The sequence below is a fragment of the Macaca fascicularis genome, chromosome 1, assembly GCF_037993035.2.
Source record: "Macaca fascicularis isolate 582-1 chromosome 1, T2T-MFA8v1.1".
NCBI classification, from domain to species: domain Eukaryota; kingdom Metazoa; phylum Chordata; class Mammalia; order Primates; family Cercopithecidae; genus Macaca; species Macaca fascicularis.
Genome location: NC_088375.1, coordinates 58,529,475 through 58,552,602, shown reverse-complemented (window position 1 = coordinate 58,552,602; position 23,128 = coordinate 58,529,475). Strand labels below are relative to the sequence as shown.

Here is a 23,128-nt window from a genome sequence, read left to right as displayed (position 1 = left end):
CAGATTTGCTAGTATAAAGGGAAGATAATTCCCATCTAAAGCCTTCCCATCTCTGGTCTCAAGAAAAGATAAGGCAAATTTAGCTGACAGTAGTAGGGAAAGGGTTACAGAAGGTCCGAGAATCAGGAAAATGGGTAACAGTTGTCATGAAGCGTGGGAAAGCAAACTTAGGGACACATTTCTTGGACTGGCAGTGGAAGTTTGTGCTTATGAACTTAAAGTGAAACCAACTTCCTTGTGTAAATTTCTCCAGCAATATTTGCCTCCCCAAGTGCAGGTTATAAATAAAATGCGTAACTGAGCTAAACCATCTGAGCTGTTACCAAATGAGTAACAGGGAGGGAAGGGGAGACATAAGAACTGAGGGTACTTATAAAAATCTAAGTTCAAGATGGACAAATATGAAGTCCAACAAGATTGTGAGAAATTAATAGGCTCAATGGTTTATAAGTCATAATGAGGTTGAACATTTTTAAATTAATATTTAAAGCAAGTGAGTTAGGAAGATAGGAGAAATTGTTCAAGAATGGGAAGTCTGTAATGGGATGTGAAGCTTGCACAGTTTCTCAAGATGAATAGGTCTAGAATGTGACTGTGATTTTCTACAGCTGAGGAGGAGTGGGGGAAAGATTACTAAAGATGAAGAAATAAAGGAACTCCAGAGGCAAAGTATTAAGCAGTCCTTCTACAATGATACTGATATTATGGATAATGAAGACAGCTGTAATAGTGTTTTTTACATTCAGCTTTCTATTGAAAGCTTCATGCCAGCTTTCAAGAAAAGATACCTGGAAATATAACTTCTAGTGCTTGTCTTCAGATAACGTTTAATTTTCTCTTGGCTGACAGTGGTAAATGAAAGTGGATCAAGACAAATTAACTACTCAAATTTGCAAAGGGAGTGATAAGCTGACAAATTAAGCATCTTCAAAGCATAAATCACAGTTTCATAAAAATTTCCAAGAAGAGAAATCCACAATCATGATCTTGTGCAACTTGGTCAAGCAAACCTAAGAATCCTCTAACCGGAAATGTAAGAAAATTATTTCAGTCCTGAAATGAATTCAAAAAATATTTACTGAACACCCACTGTGTATAGTTCACTATTAGAAGTGTTCTGAATTTTTCCATAATCTGGTATGAACTAGATTAATCATTAAAAATGATTATAAATATTGGCCAGGCATGGTGGCTCACACCTGTAATTGCAGCACTTTGGGAGGCTGAGGTGGGTAGATCACTTGAGGCCAGGAGTTCGAGACCAGCCTGGCCAACATAGTGAAACCCCGTCTCCACTAAAAATACAAAAATTAGCCGGGTATGGTGGCAAATGCCTGTAATCCCAGCTACTTGGGAGGCCAAGGCATGAGAATTGCTAGAACCTGAAAGGCAGAGGTTGCAGTGAGCCACTAGCCTGGGTGACAGAGCGAGACTACTTCTCAAAAAAAAAAAAAAAAAGAATAATTATAAATATTGCTGAGTATACAGAAATCTATTTTCATCATTTTAAGCTTTTTTAATAAAAAAATTTAAGTATATTTTACAACTTAAGTTTGTACTCTGATTTGAAACAAAAAGAGTAATGAAGTGTCAATGTATAATTTAGAATTTCACATTTTCTGGCTATGAGATGCAATTTACTCAAGTGAGTATAATCCTACCTTATTTATCCAGTACATGACAGCGTCCTCGATATCATAGGGCAGATCCGTGGCTTGGAAAAAAGCTGAATACTGCTGAGCACACGCAATTACTTTTTCTATACTGACCATTTCTACAGTATAAGCCATCATGAGGGTATCTATCATGGCCAAATGTGCACTCTGAAAATATAAAACAAGAACAAATCGTTTCAAAAATATACTTAGAAATTGCTTTTTATATATTTTGAAATGTTAATGACATCTCCTAACAAGCAGAAGAATAACTACACAAGACCAGCCTTAATAAGAAAGCATAAATTATAGATGCTAAAGATGAGCTAACTGAACCAAACTAATTTATTGTTCAAATACATATTGAGGATCTATATTTAAGATACTCATTATCTTCTACTCCAAAGATGCTTCTTTTCCTGTTTTTCCTATTTTTAATAATGTCATAGTTGCTTACTCAGCAACATAACTTACCAACTTCAGAACCATCTTTGATGGTCTTTCCTCATTCTTCCCACCCACATAGTACAAGTTTATAGATTCTCTATCTTTCAGATCTTCCCTCTTCCTCATTCTGATTGTCACAGTTCCAATTCAGACCCAAACATTTCTCACACCTGAACAAGGCAAAAAATTCTTTAACTGGTTTTCCTGCCTCCAACTTCTTCCTCATCTAATTCATCCAGAACAGGACTTCTAGCCTTTGGCATAGATAGATAAGATTTGGGATGGATGGATGGATAGACAGACAGACAGACACACACACACACACACACACACACACACACAGTTACATGGAAGTTCTAAAAAAAAATCACAAACATTACAGAAGTATATAAAGTGCCCCTCCTCCACCAGTTTCTTCAGTCTGGTATATATTCCTACAAAAAAGTTTAACTATCAAATATGTATACATTTACACTGTTTAGCATTACAAACAATGTTACAACATTGTATTTCTCCAGGTATAATTCTTAGTTGTGGCTACTGGGTCCAAGGGCAACCACAATTTAAGTTTTGATAGATAACCACTAATATAGTCTCTAGACAGGTTACACCAACTTATCTCCCACCAACAACGTTATCAGTCTGCCTGTTTCTCCACATTTTTGACAACATTAGATATTATTCACTTTAAACTCTGTATCAGCATGAAAGTTTCAAAGACCTCACTCTTGTTTGATTTTACAATCCTGATTATTACTGAAGATAAGCATCCTTTTACGTGCTTTAGCAACTATTTGTATTTCTTCTTTGTTAAGCTACCTGTTCAATCTTTTGCCTATTCCTAATTGATTTGTAAGAGCTTGGTATACATTAGGTACTTTAACCTTCTGTCACTGAGGTAGCAAATACTTTCCCCTAGTTTGTCGCCAAACTTTCAACTTTAGGGTACCTTTTGTTGTAGAGTTTTAAATATTTACTTGGTAAAATCTGTTAATTTCAATGTTCTCCTTTATGACTTTGGAGTTCATAACATGTTTATAAAGGTCTTCTCCAACCTCAAAATATAGAAATATTATTCTCGGCCGGGCGCGGTGGCTCAAGCCTGTAATCCCAGCACTTTGGGAGGCCAAGACGGGTGGATCACAAGGTCAGGAGATCGAGACCATCCTGGCTAACACGGTGAAACCCCGACTCTACTAAAAAATACAAAAAACTAGCCGGGCGAGGTGGCGGGCGCCTGTAGTCCCAGCTACTCAGGAGGCTGAGGCAGGAGAATGGCGTGAACCCGGGAGGCGGAGCTTGCAGTGAGCAGAGATCTGGCCACTGTACTCTAGCCTGGGCAACAGAGCAAGACTCCGTCTCAAAAGAAAAAAAAAGAGAAATATTATTCTCTATTTTTTCCATAACTTTAATTCCATCTAGAATTTATTTTTGACAATGTTATAAACTAGCGGCTAGCTGTTTTTTCCAAATCAGAGATTGCATCATATCATTCTCTCATAAAGTCTACCTCATTTTCTACATAATGAAATCTAAACTCCTTAACAGACGTAAAGTTTCTTTCTTATTAGCTGGTTTGTACTTGTTAGTCTAGCCTTATAATCTACCATTTCCTTCTCCAATCTGCTATCAGTATTCAAGTTTTTGTGCCCTAGCTTGTTGTCCTCCTAACAATATAGACTAAGTTTTGTCGTTGGTTCGAATATTACTCTAATTGTGAAGATTTTTCCAGTTCTCTTTTCAATCAAAATGACTCACTCAACCTATCAATGAGTACAGATTCCTACAGAATACTGTTTCTGCTTGCATTAACCCTTAAATTATCTAAAGTATGGTATCAGCACTGGTATTTTTTTTTTTTTTTTTTTTTTTTTTTTGAGACGGAGTCTCCTTCTGTCACCCAGGCTGGAGTGCAGTGGCCGGACCTCAGCTCACTGCAAGCTCCGCTTCCCGGGTTTACGCCATTCTCCTGCCTCAGCCTCCCGAGTAGCTGGGACTACAGGCGCCCGCCACCTCGCCCGGCTAGTTTTTTGTATTTTTTAGTAGAGACAGGGTTTCACCGTGTTAGCCAGGATGGTCTCGATCTCCTGACCTCGTGATCCGCCCGTCTCGGCCTCCCAAAGTGCTGGGATTACAGGCTTGAGCCACCGCGCCCGGCTCAGCACTGGTATTTTTAAACAGCTTCCCCAGGTGATGCTAATGAGCAGCCAGGGTTGAGAACCACTGATTTCTCTGACATGTGTACAGTCACCTACCTCTGACTCTATTTCTCTAGGTAGACAGTGTAGGACATTATCTCAGTTATCTTCCTATTCCCTACATCTAAAATGGTACCTGGCAGTTAGCAGGGGCTGAAGAAAGGAAACGAAGGAAAGAAGCTAGCTTTTTAGTTACTATAAAGACTCAAGAGCTGGGTTTACTCTGGAGGTTGAGGAAGTGAATTCTGATCATTTAGAAGGTGGCAGTTTCAGCTTCTAGAAAACTGAGCAGTATCTATAGGAAAGCTGATGCTTTGTAAGAAGCAGAATGCTTAACATTGGCAATCATAAAACCAATAGTGGCTCCTACTTACTAAGTCTAACTTATATGCCACATACTGTGCTAAATACTTTATTAGTATATTAATTCTTTCATTTCAAATATTTTTTGAAATAAGCCTGGAGATAATAGATAAAATACACTTTCTATAATCCTCAAAACTCTCTAAAGGAAGTATCATTTATGTTTTATATGTGCAGAAACTGAGGTTTAGACAATTAAGCCATTTATCCAAACCTGTGTGCTCTTTCTACCATATCATGCAGTTGGCAGGAGTTAAGTCACTTTGTTGCAAAGCAAAAAAATGTGTTTCGGAAATGACAAACATAATATGCAAGAAAGAAAAATTAGCATCAATAATTATTTCAAATTAAAACCATATTTTCATATTCAATCTCCTTTAAGAAGTATTTTCCACACTGCTACTGTCCAACTATCCCAGTTCTTCCTTCATACTCAGAATGTTGTAGCCTTTTTAGTCATTCATCTGTACGTATCCTCTCTGTTATACTCTAGCCCTAGAGAGCAGGGATCCTGTCTTTTTCACCTTTGTTCCTAGACAATGTTTTATGGGTGAAAGTAAATTTGTGTTTAATAGCATTAAAAAGCATGGCACTTTTGGATCAAAATGTGGGAAAATATTTCAAGAGCCACAAAATCATTCATGTACTCTTAACACTCCTTTTGGCAGTTGTTCTACAAACACATGAGAGAGGAGAAAAAAGCTGTATAAATAAAAAATAACCATTATAATATTATACAACAAAAAGAAAACAATATCCAACCAAAATGAGTAACTTATGATATATTAAACTATTTAACAAAAAGGGAAATGTGTACAGTATAAAATTGAGTGGGAAAAAAACAGAATATCACACCATAATACTGTTTCATACATATAAACAAAAATATGAAAAAGGAAGGAAACAGAACAGAAACAAGAAAAACGGAACATCATACCATAATAATGTTTGAATACCACAGACACACACACACACACACACACACACACACACCAGAAAGGGAAAAAGAATGAATAAAAGTAAAACTTAGAAATTATCTTGTTACAGTATGTAAAAAACACAAATAAAATATATAGTTTACTTGGAAAATTGGGATACATTTTCAGAACAAAGTTCATTTCACTGATTAACTTCCTAAATTAAAAAAACAAATTTCTAAAATTTCCACTATTGTGCTATGGTTATTTCCATATGATATTCACTCACTTTAAGAACTCTTATTTTGGCCGGGCGCGGTGGCTCAAGTCTGTAATCCCAGCACTTTGGGAGGCCGAGATGAGCAGATCACAACGTCAGGAGATCGAGACCATCCTGGCTAACATGCTGAAACCCCGTCTCTACTAAAAAATACAAAAAACTAGCCGGGCGAGGTGGCGGGCGCCTGTAGTCCCAGCTACCAGAGAGGCTGAGGCAGGAGAATGGCGTAAACCCGGGAGGCGGAGCTTGCAGTGAGCCGAGATCGCGCCACTGCACTCCAGTCTGGGCGACAGAGCGAGACTCCGTCTCAAAAAAAAAAAAAAAGAACTCTTATTTTAGTGTGATTTTTTTCTTTTTTTTTTTACTTCTTAACTTTACAATATGAGATAGTGAGAATTAAAAATTATGCATAACAAAGTATATACATAATGGAGTTAGAAAAGATCAACATTAAAAAATAAACTCAAGGCTAGGATCAGTTTGGAGCTATGATAGCTCCAAATAAAATATACACATTTAATTGCTTACCTAAAGCATTCCGATCAGAATAATAGCAATAGCTAACACTGTTATGTTTCAAATACTGTCTTCAGCATTTTACTGTTTTCTGTCGTGTACTGTTTTCAGTATGTAATGTTCTCAGCATTTGTATTAATTGAATAAAACAACCCTGTGAGGTAAGCACTATTACCCTACCTATTTTACAGATAAGAAAACTGTATAACCTGTCCAAGGTTACACAGCAAGGAGGCAGTGATGTAGGGATTCAAACTTAGAAATCTGGCTCCAGAGCCCGTATCACTGAACATCACACCTGCAGACTTAATCCCAACCTCTACACTTTGACTCTCAGTGTTGTAGTAGGAGGCAACTGCGGCAGCAACAGAAACAGCAGTGTACATTGCGACCACCAGGTGGCAGAGCATAGCATGACATCTTAGAGCAGCAGTAGGAAGACTGGTTATGGAAGAAAAAGCAGGAGGGCTACTTGGCATTTCAGTGAAAAGAAAAGGATTTGGGGAATGTGGAATCCCAGGGACTTTACTGGGTGAGAGCTGAAGTATCATCCAAAGGCCACCATTAGGTTCTATATCTGTGTTACAAGGATTATATTTTTATCATCTCCAACCACTGGAGTCTAAGCAAAAATAAATTACATTTATATATTAGAAATGAAGGTTAAATCTATTGAAGAAAGGAAAGCTTTTAAGTATTATAAGAAGTTTTTTAGCCTATAAATAGGATAAAAGTTCTGCCACTGCATGGCTTTTACTATTCTTGTATCAGATTTAGACACAGAACTTAAAAAAAAAAAAATCCTACAATGAACTTAGTTCTTGGACTAATAAAGTGGCTAGAGTGCCTACTATGACCAAGTACTCCCACAGGTATTTAAAAGGAAATAAATACTTAAATCAATCACAAACATGAGGTATTAGTTATTCTGCTAAAATGGTACCTACAGCATATTCATATTATACTCTATAGTTTTTCAAAGTTATTCCAATTTAGAAAATATTTTACATAGCATTTATTTATAGAAACACTTTTTCATAAGTTTCATTTATCTTTAATTTACATGGCGATAAAAGCAAAATACCACTTGCAACTCCACTGAGGTGATATGTCATTTTATCAATGAGGAAATCTCAGGATGAGTATCTACATTTGGTCACAGAGTTAGTAAGAGTTAGAACTAGGATTCAAAACCCTGGTCCCATCTATTGTCAAAGCTCATATACTTGCCATTCCTCCATGTTGGCTCCAGCATTTCACAATAAATCTGTGGTTATTATGTACTATTACTTTGCCATTGAATTTTACTATTTCTAAACTTCTGATATTAATTCAAGAATAAACTAAAACCAAGGCTTCCAATCCAAAGACATTCTTATATATAACTATCTTGGTTTAAAAAGGAATTTAGTTAAAATAAAATCCAGTTTTAAAACAAGACAGTTGTACTATAAGGCTGCAGAGATAAAAATCTTGCTATTGCCAGCATAGTATTACTACTGTTCTCAGCTCAGTTAAAATACGGGTTACTAGCTGCTAACACATCAAGCACTGTCCTCCTGCCTCTCAAAGCTCAACTGTGGTTCCCAGAACAAACAAACAAACAAATAAATAAATAAATAAGTACTAAGATGAGTTAAAGAGATTATGAAAAAGAAAACAAGGATACCACCTACACTCAAGATTTCATCTTAGATACTGTCATCTGACTCTAGCTTTTAGCTTATGGGTAACTTATCTAAATATAATTTAGATAGCGTAAGCCTTAATAACCTTCAGATATTTTAGAAAGGGTATCAGAGAATGAAGATCAACTTAATAAAGCGTGGAGACAAGATTAGACAAAAAACAATGAAAAGGAACAAACAAAGCCTCCAAGAAATATAGGACTATGTGAAAAGACCAAAACTGCATTTGATCAGTATACCTGAAAGTGATGGGGAGAATGGAACCAAGTTGGAAAACACTCTTCAGGATATTATCCAGGAGAACTTCCCTAACCTAGCAAGACAGGCCAATATTCAAATTCATGAAATACAGTGAAATACACGAAAGATACTCCTCGAGAAGTGCAACCCCAAGACACATAATCATCAGATTCACCAAGGTTGAAATGAAGGAAAAAATGTTAAGCTCGGCCACAGAGAAATGTCGGGTTACGCACAAAGGGAAGCCCATCAGGTTAACAGGGGATCTCTATGTGGAAATCCTACAAGCCAAAAGAGAGTGGGGGACAATATTTGACATTTTTTTTTTTTTTTTGAGATGGAATCTTGCTCTGTCGCCAGGCTGGGGTGCAGTGGCATGATCTCAGCTCACTGCAGCGTCCACCTCCCGGGTTCAAGAGATTCTCCTGCCTCAGCCTCCCAAGTAGCTGGGACTACAGGCGTGTACCACCACACCCAGCTAATTTTTGTATTTTTAATAGAGAGGGGGTTTCACCATGTTGGCCAAGACGGTCTTGATCCCTCGACCCTGTGATCCGCCCCTCTTGGCCTCCCAAAGTGCTGGGATTACAGGCATGAGCCACCATGCCCGGCCTCAACATTCTTAAAGAAAACAATTTTCAACCCAGAATTTCATTTCCAGTCAAACTAAGCTTCATAAGCGAAGGAGAAATAAAATCCTTTACAGACAAGAAATGCTGAGAGATTTTTGTCACCACGCGGCCTGCCTTACAAGAGCTCCTGAAGGAAGCACTAAATATAGAAAGGAAAAACCAGTACCAACCACTGCAAAAACATACCAAATTGTAAAGACCATCGACACAATGAAGAAACTGCATCAAGTAACAGGCAAAATAACCAGATAGCATCATAATGACAGGATAAAATTCACACATAACAATATTAATCTTAAATGTAAATGTGCTAAATGCCCCAATTAAAAGACACGGATTGACAAATTGGATAGAGTCAAGACCCCCTGGTGTGCTGTATTCGGGAGACCCATCTTATGTGCAAAGACACACACAGGGTAAAAATAAAGGGATGGAGGAAGATTTACCAAGCAAATGGAAAGCAAAAAAAAAGCAGGGGTTGCAATCCTAGTCTCTGATAAAACAGATGTCAAACCAACAAAGATCAAAAAAGACAAAGAAGGGCATTCCATAATGGTAAAGGGATCAATGCAACAAGAAGAGCTAACTATCCTAAATATATATGCACCCAATACAGGAGCACCCAGATTCATAAAGCAAGTTCTTACAGGCCTGCAAAGAGACTTAGACTTCCACACAATAATAGTGGGAGACTTTAACACCCCACTATCAATATTAGATCAACAAGATAGAAAATTAACAAGGATATTTAGGACTTCAACTCAGCTCTGGATCAAGCAGACCTAATAGACATCTACAGAACTCGCCACCCCAAATTAACAGAATACACATTCTTCTCAGCACCACATCGTACTTTTTCTAAAATTGATCACATAATTGGAAGTGAAACACTCAGCAAATGCAAAAGAATGGAAATCATAACAAATAGTCTCTCAGACCACAGTGCAATCAAATTAGGACTCAGGAATAAAAAACTCACTCAAAACCACACAACTGGAAACTGAACCTGCTCCTAAATGACTACTGGGTAAATAACAAAATTAAGGCAGAAATAAGTAAGTTCTTTGAAACTAATGAGAACAAAGACACATGTACCAGAATCTCTGGGACACAGCTAAAGCAGAGTTTAGAGGAAAATTTATAGCACTAAATGCCCACTGGAGAAAGAAGGAAAAAACCAAAATCGACACCCTAACACCACAATTAAAAGAACTAGAGAAGCAAGAGCAAACAAATTCAAAAGCTAGCAGAAGGCAAGAAATAACTAAGATCAGAGCAGAACTGAAGGAGAAAGAGACATGAAAAAGCCTTCAAAAAAATCAATGAATCCAGGAGCCGGTTTTTTTGAAAAGATTAACAAAATAGATAGACTGCTAGCCAGACTAAAAAAGAAGAAAAGAGAGAAGAATCAAATAGACACAATAAAAAATGATAAAGGGGATATCACCCTGATCCCACAGAAATACAAACTACCATCAGTGAATACTATAAACAACTCTATGCAAATAATCTAGAAAATCTAGAAGACATGGATAAATTCCTGGACACATACCCCCCTCCCAAGACTAAACCGGGAAGAAGTCGAATCCCTGAACAGACCAATAACAAGTTCTGAAATTGAGGCAGTAATTAATAGCCTACCAACCAAAAAAAAGCCTGGGACCAGACGGATTCACAGCCAAATTCTACCAGAGGTACAAAGAGGAGCTGGTACCATTCCTTCTGAAACTATATCAAACAATAGAAAAAGAGGGACTTCTCCCTAACTCTTTTTAAGAGGCCAGCATCATCCTGATACCAAAATATGGCAGAGACACAACAAAAAAAATTTCAGGCCAATATCCCTGATGAACATCAATGCGAAAATCGTCAATAAAATACTGGCAAACTGAATCCAGCAGCACATCAAAAAGCTTATCCACCATGAACAAGTCAGCTTCATCCCTGGGATGCAAGGCTGGTTCAACACAGGCAAATCAATACACGTAATCCAACACATAAACAGAACCAATGACAAAAACCACCTGATTATCTCAATAGATGCAGAATAGGCCTTTGATAAAATTCAACATCCCTTCATGCTAAAAGCTCTCAATAAACTAGGTACCGATGACAGATATCTCAAAATAATAAGAGCTATTTATGACAAACCCACAGCCAATACCATACTGAATGGGCAAAAGATGGAAGCATTCCCTTTGAAAACCGGCACAAGACAAGGATGCCCTCTCTCACCACTCCTATTCAACATAGTATTGGAAGTTTTGGCCAGGACAATCAGGCAAGAGAAAGAAATAAAGTGTATTCAAATAGGAAGAGAGGAAGTCAAATTGTCTCTGTTTGCAGATGACATGATTATATATTTAGAAAACCCCATCGTCTCAGCCCAACATCACCTTAAGCTGATGAGCAACTTCAGCAAAGTCTCATTACACAAAATTAATGTGCACAAATCACAAGCATTCCTATACACCACAATAAAAGACAGAGAGCCAGACCATGAGTGAACTCCCATTCACAATTGCTACAAAGAGAATAAAATACCTAGGAATACAACTTATAAGGGATGTAAAGGACCTCTTCAAGGAGAACTGCAAACCACTGCTCAAGGAAATAAGAGAGGACGCAAACAAGTGCAAAAACATTCCATGCTCATGGATAGGAAGAATCAATATTGTGAAAATGGCCATACTGCCCAAAGTAAGTTATAGATTCAATGCTATCCCCATCAAGCTACCATTGACTCTCTTCACAGAATTGGAAAAAACTATTTTAAATTTCATATGGAACTAAAAAAGAGCCCATATAGCCAAGACAATCCTAAGCAAAAAGAACAAAGCTCGACGCAATACACTACCTAACTTTATACTACAAGGCTACAGTAACCGAAACAGATATATAGACCAATGGAACAGAACAGAGGCCTCAGAAATAATGCCACACATCTACAACCATCTGATCTTTGACAAACCTGACAAAAACAAGCAATGGGGGAAAGGATTCCCTATTTAATAAATGGTGCTGGGAAAACTGGTTAGCCATACGCAGAAAACTGAAACTGTATCCCTTCCTTACACCTTATACAAAATTAACTCGATATGGATTTAGAGACTTAAACATAAGACCTAAAACCATAAAAACCCTAGAAGAAAACCTAGGCAATACCATTCAGGACATAGGCATGGGCAAAGACTTCATGACTAAAACACCAACAGCAATGGCAACAAAAGCCAAAATTGACAAATGAGATCTAATTAAACTAAAGAGCTTCTGCACAGCAAAAGAAACTATCATCAGAGTGAAGAGGCAACCTTCAGAATAGGAGAAAATTTCAGGAATCTATCCATCTGACAAAGGGCTAATATCCAGAATCTACAAGGAACTTAAACGAATTTACAACAAAAAAAAACAAACAACCCCATCAAAAAGTGGGCAAAGGATATGAACAGACACTTCTCAAAAGAAGACATTTATGCAGCCAACAAACATAAAAAAAAGCTCATCATCACTGGTCATTAGAGAAATGCAAATCAAAACCACAATGAGATACCATCTCAAGCCAGTCAGAATGGCAATCATTAAAAAGTCAGGAAACAACAGATGCTGGATAGGATGTGGAGAAATAGGAATGCTTTTACACTGTTGGTGGGAATGTAAATTAGTCCAACCATTATGGAAGACAGTATGGTGATTCCTCAAGGATCTAGAATTAGAAATACCATTTGACCCAGCAATTCCATTACTGTGTATATACCCAAAGGATTATAAATCATCCTACTATAAAGACACATACACACGTATGTTTACTGCAGCACTATTCACAATAGCAAAGACTTGGAACCAACCCAAATGCCTATCAATGGTAGACTGGATAAAGAAAATGTGGCACATATATACCATGGAATACTATGCAGCCATAAAAAAGGATGAGTTCATGTCCTTTGCAGGGATATGGATGAAGCTGGAAACTATTCTCAACAAACTAACACAGGAACAGAAAACCAAACACTGCATGTTCTCACTCATAAGTGGGAGTTGAACAATGAGAACACATTGACACAGGGAGTGGAACATCACACACTGGGGCCTGTCAGCGGGTAGGGGGTTGGGGAGGAATAGCATTGGGAGAAATACCTAATGTAGATGACGGGTAGATGGGTGCAGCAAACCACCATGGCACGTGTATACCTATGTAACAAACCTGCACATTCTGCACATGTATCCCAGAACTTAAAGTATAATTAAAAACTAAATAACCTTCAGATATTTTACAATGTTCTTGCCTCTTAGTAGTATAGGGATTTTTTGGGATAAATTCTGTATAAAGCAGATTTCTGCAAATTGAATTAGGTTGGTTTTCATTTTGCAATTAGAGGAGTAAATATTTGACAGAAATACAGTTACTTCTGTTTTAAAAACACACATTTGTTTCCATGCAACTGGTATATTAGGGAACAATCTGAATTGCAGTTTGTTTATGCACAGCTTTGTTCACCAGAAATACTAGGTGAATGCAAAAAATCACACACAACTGTACTGAGACATGTAGAAATACATATATGCACACACATCTCAGATACCTACCACTTCCTTCGGTTCACCACGTGTAATATGAACTATACCCTCATCTTCCTCATCTGGTATTATAACTTTCTCTGGTGTTATCACTTTCTGTCCTATTTCAGACAGGACAATTCACAATAACTCATGTGCTGCAACCATTTTAATGCTACTTCCACAAGAAAACTTGAGGCTTTTTTCAAAGTGAAGTGCCATACATATAACAGTATGTATGTATATTTTAAACATTAACACATGTAAAATTATACCACCATTTTTAATAGATTCCTATCATTTTAAAACAACATAACACTGCTCATACCAGCTTTTCTCATAAGTCCTGTGGTGTTTATTGCACAATTTTCCATAGTACAGTGATTTAAGGAACATATACATTACATTACAGCAGAACTGAATATATACTAAAAATCCAAAGAATCTAGAAACCTTTTATAAAACCACATATTGAGAGGAAATTTTTTTCTGGTAAAATAATAATACTGCTTAAATTGCAGTAATGAAAAAACACCTGACATGGCATCCAGACCAGAAAGAAAGAAGTTAATCTATCTCTATTTGCAATGACATCATCTTATGTATAAAAAATCCTAAGGAATCCTCTAAAACAATTAGAACCAGTAAAAGAGTTCACTAAGGTTGTAGGATACAAGATCAATATACAATAAGAAATTACATTTCTAAACACATATATTCACAATCAACAATCTGCAAATGAAATTAAGAAAACAATTCCATTTATGATAGCACCAAAAAGAATCAAATACTTTGCAATACATTTAAAAGAAGTGTAGAACTTATGCTCTGAAAACTACAAAACACTGTTGAAACAAATTAAAGATAAATAGAAAGGTATCCCATAGTGATGGATGGATGACTAGATACTGCCAGGATGGCAATACTTTCCTAAATTGGTATACAAAGTAATGTGATCTCTGTCAGAATCCCAGGTAGCTTCTTTATAGAAACGGACAAACTGATCCTAAAATTCATATTAAAACTCAAGGGACTCAAAATAGCCAAAGTAATCTTGAAAGGGAACAAAGTAGGAGGACTTATACTTCCTGATTTTAAAACTTACTACAAAGCAACAATAATCAAGACAATATAGTACTGGTATAAAAACAGAGATCAATGGAACTGAGAGTCCAGAAATAAACCCATGTGTCTATGGTCAATTGATTTTTTAAAAACACAGGTCAGGAATAAACACTGAACAGCAAATATTTAAGTAGTAACCTACAAGAGGATTATGGCATTGTTGTTCCAGACATACTGCTGTTATATCCAATCTGTATGAAACATAGTCAGGACCAAAGGTGTCACTGCTGCTCTGCTATACCCATGGAACTATCCATGTGGCAGTCCTGGCAAGAGGGGTGACTTTCATGAGATTCAAAATACCTCTCTGAAGAGTTTCAAAAATCTTAACAATATGACATATGCTTAAACAACTGATCGTACAAAACTGCTATTTTTATTTTATTTGGACCTCCCTATTTAGATATGTCAATGAAGTGTACAGAGCAAGTCAAAAAAGTATAATGACTACCATGCGACTATCAGCACAATGATACTGATTTAGCTGCTATTAATTCTGCCCAAAATTTTAGGAAGCAAGTATTACAGATAAGGAAGTAGTTGAGAGTTCTCTTTCATCTGTTTATATACAAGTAGATGAGCATCTGGTTTACATCTTGTCATTTACATTCGGTGAATTTAATCATCACACCACCCAATGAAGAAGTGTTTCCAAGATAATGTTAAAACAAGCTGATATTAAGCTTTATTGCAAATTTAATATAAACAATAAAGAGTACAGTCCAAATATCTATTAAAATGCAAGACACCAACAAATGAAACATATGTCTCCTGAGCAGATTCATCGACTTCCTCTGGACTATATGTAGCTTCGAATGGCAAATTGAGGGCATTTAAATGTGGCTCTACTGGATGGACACATACAGGAATGGCATACTAGTAGTCAAATGAATATAGTAAACAAAGGAAACAGTTTAGAGCAGTCGTTCCAAATATGGATGATCATCAAAAAGATCATAAATTCCCTGGCCTCAAACCTTAGAGACTGACTCATTAGATCTCTAGAGAGGGGACCAAGAATAGCATACTATCATGAATCTTGCTTTCACAGTCCTTCTCAGCTACAAGTGATTAACCTTTCTACAGGACATTGCCAATCACATCACTCTACAGTCAAAAGCCTTCAGTGACTTCCCAGGGCCTACCCAACAAGTCCAAGATTATTAAAATAATATTAAAATTCTTCAAGATCTTAAAATAATCACTCTTTTCAGGTCTTCTGCTACTTCCCCACATAAATCCTATAGTCTAGCAGCATAGGTTAGCAAAGACCATTTAAGCAAAGTACCTAGGTTTAATCCCAACTCTGCCACTTACTAACTAGGTGATCTTTGGCAAATTCCTTAATTTCTCTGTGCTTCAATACCTCAACTATAAAATGGAGTGACAATAATAGTACAATGCATTTCATGCTCTAAAAATAACATGGTTTATGTCAAGAATAGGGTTAGGATGAATCACTCAGAAGCCACACAACTTTATAACCAGGAGGCAATGAGGACTGCCCAAGCAGACTGATCAACATGGCTGGGGGTTACACAATACATACTGAAAAACACACAAAACTACAATGTGGAAATGTGGATGGGACTCTAAGTAGAGCATGGATGGTGAATGCTGCTGGTGAATCCAGACAGACATGGATCTCAGCCAGCAGAGCCAGATTAAGGCAGGCACAGGTGGCAATACAACTTGACCCTAGCCAAGAACTGCATTGTGCTGGGAATGCATACCTCTGGGAAGGGGCCCTGTGGCAGATGCTCATTTTAAGATTCAAATATGGAAGAATCCTATGGAGATATCAGTAAGAACTCATGATTACATATTTCTCCTGGCACTGTCATGAGTTAAGGACCTAGCAGTAACACCAAAGCAGCAACAATAAATGCATCTATCCCCAGATCACGGTTTCTAAATAACATTCCCCATTAATATAAACCCAAGGCTTCACAGAAAATGGCTGGTTCCAGGTCAGAGATAGGGAAAGAAGAGAGTCTGGAATATTTGGTTACGCCAAACTCGCCGATTTGCAGGGCCTATTGTACTTACTGAAAAAACTGTCTATAAAGTGGGTATGTTGTTCAAGGGTCAACTGTATGGCAAAATGTTTCTTATCTTAGTTTTTAAACTTTTGGCAAAATTAAGAATAGAAGAAAATATAACTTAGAGGCAAACAAAGCTCGTATTTTTTTCCACAGAAATCAGTAAGCACATCTTATACATGCATCATTATATGTGTTATAGCTAAGTCAGCTAATGTCTGAAGATGAATTTACAGATCTCAATATTCTTGTCCCACAAAACTATGTTTACAAGTAAGCTTTGGATAATATCTGGGTTAAAAAGGAGCTGTTACTACATCCACAGAATAAGTTGTTTCTGCTTACCTTTTTAATTCCTAGGTTAACTGGGGGTGGCTTTCCTCCCAAGCCTTACCTCATAAAGAATGCACTTCAAAATGTTTGTTTGTTTAATAAACACATCATGAGGTGGGTATAAGAAAGTATACAACCTTAATGTAGTGTTAATTAAACAATGTTTGCAAGTCCAGTTGCTACAATTAGTTACAGAAACTGAAGAGGGATCAATAAGCCAAAAAGCAATAAAAGATGAAAATCAAGAAAAATCGCCTTAAGAATAAAATGCCTTCAAGTGGGTTTTCAAGGCAAATATAAGCCACTTTAATTATACCATAAATATGCAGAGCAACAGGATGCAAGTGTTTTAAGCTCAGAATACTGTCCTACCATCGGTAATATCCAAACAAGGCAGATTTCTTTGTAGCAACCCTTCCAAAATCAAATCTACTCTTAAGAAATTTTACGATCTAAAGTGAAAAATAATTGCATTTCTTTTAGTTGTTACTATTTTGTTTTCCCATATATAAGTAAGCATTTTTCCTAGTAACTCAGTTATACATGTTATTTTAATTAACATATATACTAATATCCATTTTAAAAAACACCCTAGAAATAGAAGTAGGGCAATAAAAATCAACGATGATTTGCTAACATTTACTGATCTTTCTTATAGCTCAAGCACATTAGATACTTCACAGCCACTATTGTATTTAATCCTCACACCTATTTATAAGGGAGACAATATTATCATTGCTTACTACAGATGAGAAAAACTGAAGCTCAGAGAGTTTTAGAACTGTTATAAAGTCAAACAGCTGATAACTATTGGGGTTTCAATACAGGTCTGTCCCGCTATAGGCATAATGTACTCGATCACTCCATACTTTCTCACTACCAGTGAGAAATGACACTGAAACCACTTCTGCTCCAAATGATAGCATTTTCTTTTATCTTAAAAATTCATTCCTCATACATCTTTTTATCAAACTTTTTATTTTTAGCTCATTGTAGGTTCACACACAATTGTGAGAAAGAACACAGAAACATCCCACTTACCATATACCCAGTTTCCTCCAATGGTAACACCTTGCAAAACAATAGTACAATATCACAATGAGGATACTGATATGGATACAATTAAGCCACAAAACACTACAACACAGGATCCTTCATGTTGCCCTTTCCCAGTCACACCTACTTCTCCCCAACCCCTGGCAATTACTAATCTGTTTTCCATTTCTATAATGTTATCATTTCAAGAATGTTTATATAAACGGGATTTATACAGTATGTAACTTTTGGGGACTTTCTTTTCTCCCCCCAAGACAGAGTCTCTTGCTTTGCCACCCAGGCTGGAGTGCAGTGCCACGATCTCAGCTCACTGCAACCTCCTCCTACCGAGTTCAAGCAATTCCCCTCCCTCAGCTTCCCAAGTAGCTGGGAGTACAGGCGCCCGCCACCGCACCTGGCTAATTTTTATATTTTTAGTAGAGACAGGGTTTCACCATGTTGTCCAGGCTGGTCTCAAACTCCTGATCTCGTGATCTGCCTGCCTCGGCCTCCCAAAGTGCTGGGATTACAGGCTTGAGCAACCACGCCCGGCTGGGATTGGCTTTTTTAAACTTAGCATGTCTATGTATATTCATAGAAGCTCTTATATGTATCAATAGTTCATTTCTTTTTATTGCTGAGTAGTATTCCAGTAAACTACTTAAGATGACAATTGTTTCAGATTATGAAACATAAACACTTTTGTAAATGTAAATACATCAGCTTGACATACACATTGAACATTCAACAAAATTATCTCATTAATGTTTTTGGGATTACCAAATATATTAAATTGAAGTACTAAATCTTTTACTATCATAGGAGGCCTAAGTTTCCCAATTTAACCTACCTTTCTTATGAATGTTTAAAGTTCTAAGGAAATTAAAGTTCATATTCTTAAAAAGAAGAACTCAGGTCATATGGCATAGTTAAATAAAAAAATTATTTTGGGTCAGTATTTTTTTTTTTTTGAGACAGGGTCTTGCTTTGTCATTCAGGGTGGAGTGCAATGGCATGTTCTTGGCTCACTGCAACCTCTGCCTCCTGGGTTCAAGCAGTTCTCCTGTCTCAGCCTCCTGAGTAACTGAGTTTACAGGCACGTGCCACCACATCCGGCTAATTTTTGTATTTTTAGTGGCGACAGGGCTTCACCATATTGGCCTTTCCGAGTATTAATTTAATTTTTAACATATCTAGCTCACACCAAAAGTAAATCACTAAGAGGGTCTTAAAGGAAAAGAGTAGTAACCACAGGCACTAACTGCAACAGAATACATCTTTGAAAGGGACCACAGGAATAAGACTGTTAATATAACAGATTTTCCTGTTCTCAACTTCCAGTGATATCTCAAGCTATCCAACTAAAGCATAAAAAGAAAAAAAGCCTTAAAAAAAATGAACAGAGCCTCAGAGCCTCATCAGTGACCTGTGTGTGAGACAACAGCAAGCAGTTATATAAATGGAGTTTTAAAAACATGGTGGGAGATAATATTCAGAGAAATAATGTCTGAAATTTTTCCAATTTTGATGAAAGCTATAAACTCATGGATATGAGTAGCTTTAAAAATCCCCAACAGGGTAAACAGAAAGAAAAATCCATTAAGGCACACCATAACCAAATTCCAAAAGAAAGAAAGAAATCTTAAAAGTAGCTGAAGAAAATCAAATTACACATTACATACAGAGGAACACTGATAACATCTGACTTCTCTCAGAAACAATGCAAACCAGAAGACACAGAATGCATCTTACCCAGCAAAAATATCCTACAAAAATGGAGGTAAAGGCTGGGTGTGGCGGCTCACGCCTGTAATCCTAGAACTTTGGGAGGCTGAGGCAGGTGGATCACCTGAGGTCAGGGGTTCATGACCAGCCTGACCAACATGGTGAAACCCCGTCCCTACTAAAAATGCAAAAATTAGCCAGGCATGGTGGTGCATGTGTGCCTGTAATCTCAGCTACTCGGGAAGCTGAGGCTGGAGAATCCCTTGAACCTGGGAGGCAGAGGTTACAGGGAACCAAGACGGTGCCATTGCACTTCAGCCTGGGCAACAAGAGTGAAACTCCATCTCAAAAAAAGGAGATAAAATAAAGATAACCTTTCTCAATGTTTATTGATCTAAAGATGTCATCAGCAAATGTGCACTACAAAAAAATGTAAAAGAAGGAAGACCTTAATTTCTGGTCTGCAGGTAAAAACCTTAGAAGTCACTCTATTTTAACAACAAGCACAAAACTGAACAGAATGAAATATCAACTATTCTAAGTAGATCTGAAAGAGAGGTGAGAACACAGGGGAAACCACTGGCCCAAAGGATGGAGAGACAGACAGGCAAAGAGAAGTCACAGCTTACCAGAGTAAAGACTCACAAACAGAAACAGCCAGGGGAACCAGTGCTGGAGAAGGAAAACTGAACTGTAACTGATGAATTGCTACAGGTTCAGAGTAAACAAGTCTGAGAGTTAAAACTCCAAGGGGATCAAGTTATAGGGGGCTTTACCTTCAAGAGCTCAACCAGGCTCTAGCTTGAACAGGTTCTCACAGTAAATATCAGAAACTGTCGCCTACCCCTCCCCCTGGCCCCGCTGCCCCCATGGTTCCAGTGGGAGGGGAGAGAGAATTTCAAAATATACTAGAGCACTCCATTCTTCTTAATAAGGCCTGCCCTCAGAATAAACTAGGTTAAACCAGAGCTCACCCTGTTAAGGTACTATCAAAGCCTAACTGACCTGGCAGAGGGAAACATTCAAATCCTGTCCCCTCTAGCCTTCCTGTCTCACCTAAAGGGGGAGAAAAAAAACCTGAGAAACATTTATGAAGTCCACAGTCCAGAGGCACAGGCTCACTGAAGACTGAGACCCTAATTATAGGACTATAGAATGCTTCTCCTCTACCCCACACCTTACCACCATATTATAGCAAGGCTGCAGTTAACATACAAAAGCCAATCACATTCCTATATACCAACAACAAACAAGTGGTATTTGAAATTAAAAACAAAATACCATTTTCATTAGCACCCCCAAATTATAAATACTAACTATAAATCTAAAAAACTGCATAAGATCTATGTGAGGAAAACTATAAAACTGATTAACAAAATGAAAGAACTAAATAAATGGAGAGAGATTCCATGTTCATGGATAAAAAGACTCAATATCATCAAGATATCTGTTTTTCCCAACTTGATCTACAGATTCAACTCTATCCCAATAAAAATTCCAGTAGGTTATTTTGTAGATATTAATGAATTGATCTGAAGTTTACATGGAGAGGCAAAACACCTAGAATAGCAAATAATATTGAAGAAGAAGAATAAAATTAGAGGACTGATGCTACCCACCTTCAAAGCTTACTACAGAGATTCAGTAATCAAGACAGTGTGGTACTGACAAAAGAACACATAGATCACTGGAACAGAATAGAGAGCCCAGATATAGACGCACATTAACAAAGTCAACTGATCTCTGACAAAGAAGCAAATAAGGCAATGAACTGGAGAAACACAGTCTTTTTAACAAATGGTGCTAGAACAACCAGACATCCACATGCAAAAAGAAAAAATTACTCTAGACACAGACTTTGCACCCTTCATAAAAATTAACTCAAAATGGATCACAGACCTAAATGTACAACAAAACTATAAAACTTCTAGAAGATAACAGAAGAAAATCTAGATAATATTGAGTTTGGCAATGACTTCTTAGATACAAAACCAAATGCACAATCTATGAAAAAATAATTGATAAGCTGGACTTTATTAAAAAAAAATTTTTGTACCACTAAAGGGTGTCAAGAGAATGAAAACATAAGCCACAGACTGGGAGAAAACAATTGCAAAAGATATCTCTGATGAAGGACTGTTACCCAAAACATACAAAAAACTCTTAAAACTCAACAAGAAAACAACCCAATTAAAAAATAGGTCAACAACCTTAACAAACACCTCACCAAAGAAGATATAAAGATGGCAAGTAGGCATATGAAAAGATGTTCTGGCCCAGCGCAGTGGCTTACGACTGTATTTCCAGCACTTTAGGAGGCTGAAGCGGGCAGATTACCTGAGGTCGGGAGTTCAAGAACAGCCTGGCCAACATAGTGAAACTCCGTCTCTACTTAAAAAAATACAAAACTCAGCCAGGTATGGTGGCAGGCACCTGTAATCCCAGCTACTCAAGTAGCTGAGGCAAGAGAATCACTTGAACCTGGGAGGTGGAGGTTGCAGTGAGCCGAGATTGTGCCATTGTACTACAGCCTGGGCAACAGGGTGAGACTCTGTCAAGAATGAAAGAATAAGGCAGAAAGAAAGAAAAGAAAAGAAAAGAAAAGAAAAGAAAAGAAAAGAAAGGAAGACGGAAAGAAGGAAAGAAAAGAAAGAAGGAAAGAAGGAAAGAAAGAAAAAGAAAGAAAGAAAGGAAAGAAAGAGAAAAGAAAGAAAGAAAGGAAAGAAAGAAAGAAAGAAAGAAAGAAAGAAAGAAAGAAAGAAAGAGAGAGAGAGAGAGAGAGAGAAGAGAAAAGAAAAGAAAGAAAAGATGTTCTAACTCATATATTATCAGGAAAATGGAAATTAAAACCTATTAGAATGTTCAAATCCACAACACTGACACCACCAAATACTGCACTGGAAAGTTCCTGTGGAACAACAGGAACAAACTTTGTTCCACAGGAACTTTCATTCACTGCTAGTGGGAATCCAAAATGATACAGCCACTTTGGAAGAGAGTTTGGTGGTTTCTTACAAAACTAAACATATTATTACTCTATGATCCAGCAATCACACTCCATGGTATATACCTATAGGAATTCAAAACTTACGTCCACATAAAAACCTAAACACAGATGATTATGTAAGCTTTATTCATAACTGCCAAAACTTGGAAGCAACCAAGATATTCTTCAGTTGATACATGAATTTTTTAAATTGTAGCACATTCAGACAACAAAATATTACTCAGTGCTAAAAAGATGTGAGCAATCAAGTCATAAAAATACATGGGAGGAAACTTAAATGCACATTATTAAATAAAAGCAGCCAATGTGAAAAGGCTACATTATTTATTATTCCAACTACAGGAATACTTTGGATATATTGCAGATTCCAT

General features: G+C 37.1%; 1 protein-coding gene across 6 annotated transcripts in view; it reads right to left on the bottom strand.

Moving 5' to 3' along the window:
• The window catches only part of CAMSAP2 (calmodulin regulated spectrin associated protein family member 2), a 117,969-nt gene that overhangs the window by 47,201 nt on the left and 47,640 nt on the right, over positions 1-23,128 (bottom strand). For all 6 annotated transcript variants that reach the window (XM_005540352.4, XM_005540354.4, XM_005540353.4 and 3 more), the window contains one exon: positions 1,662-1,823. In XM_005540352.4, coding sequence (XP_005540409.1) covers positions 1,662-1,823 — 162 coding nt within the window. The remainder of the gene's footprint in view (positions 1-1,661; positions 1,824-23,128) is intronic.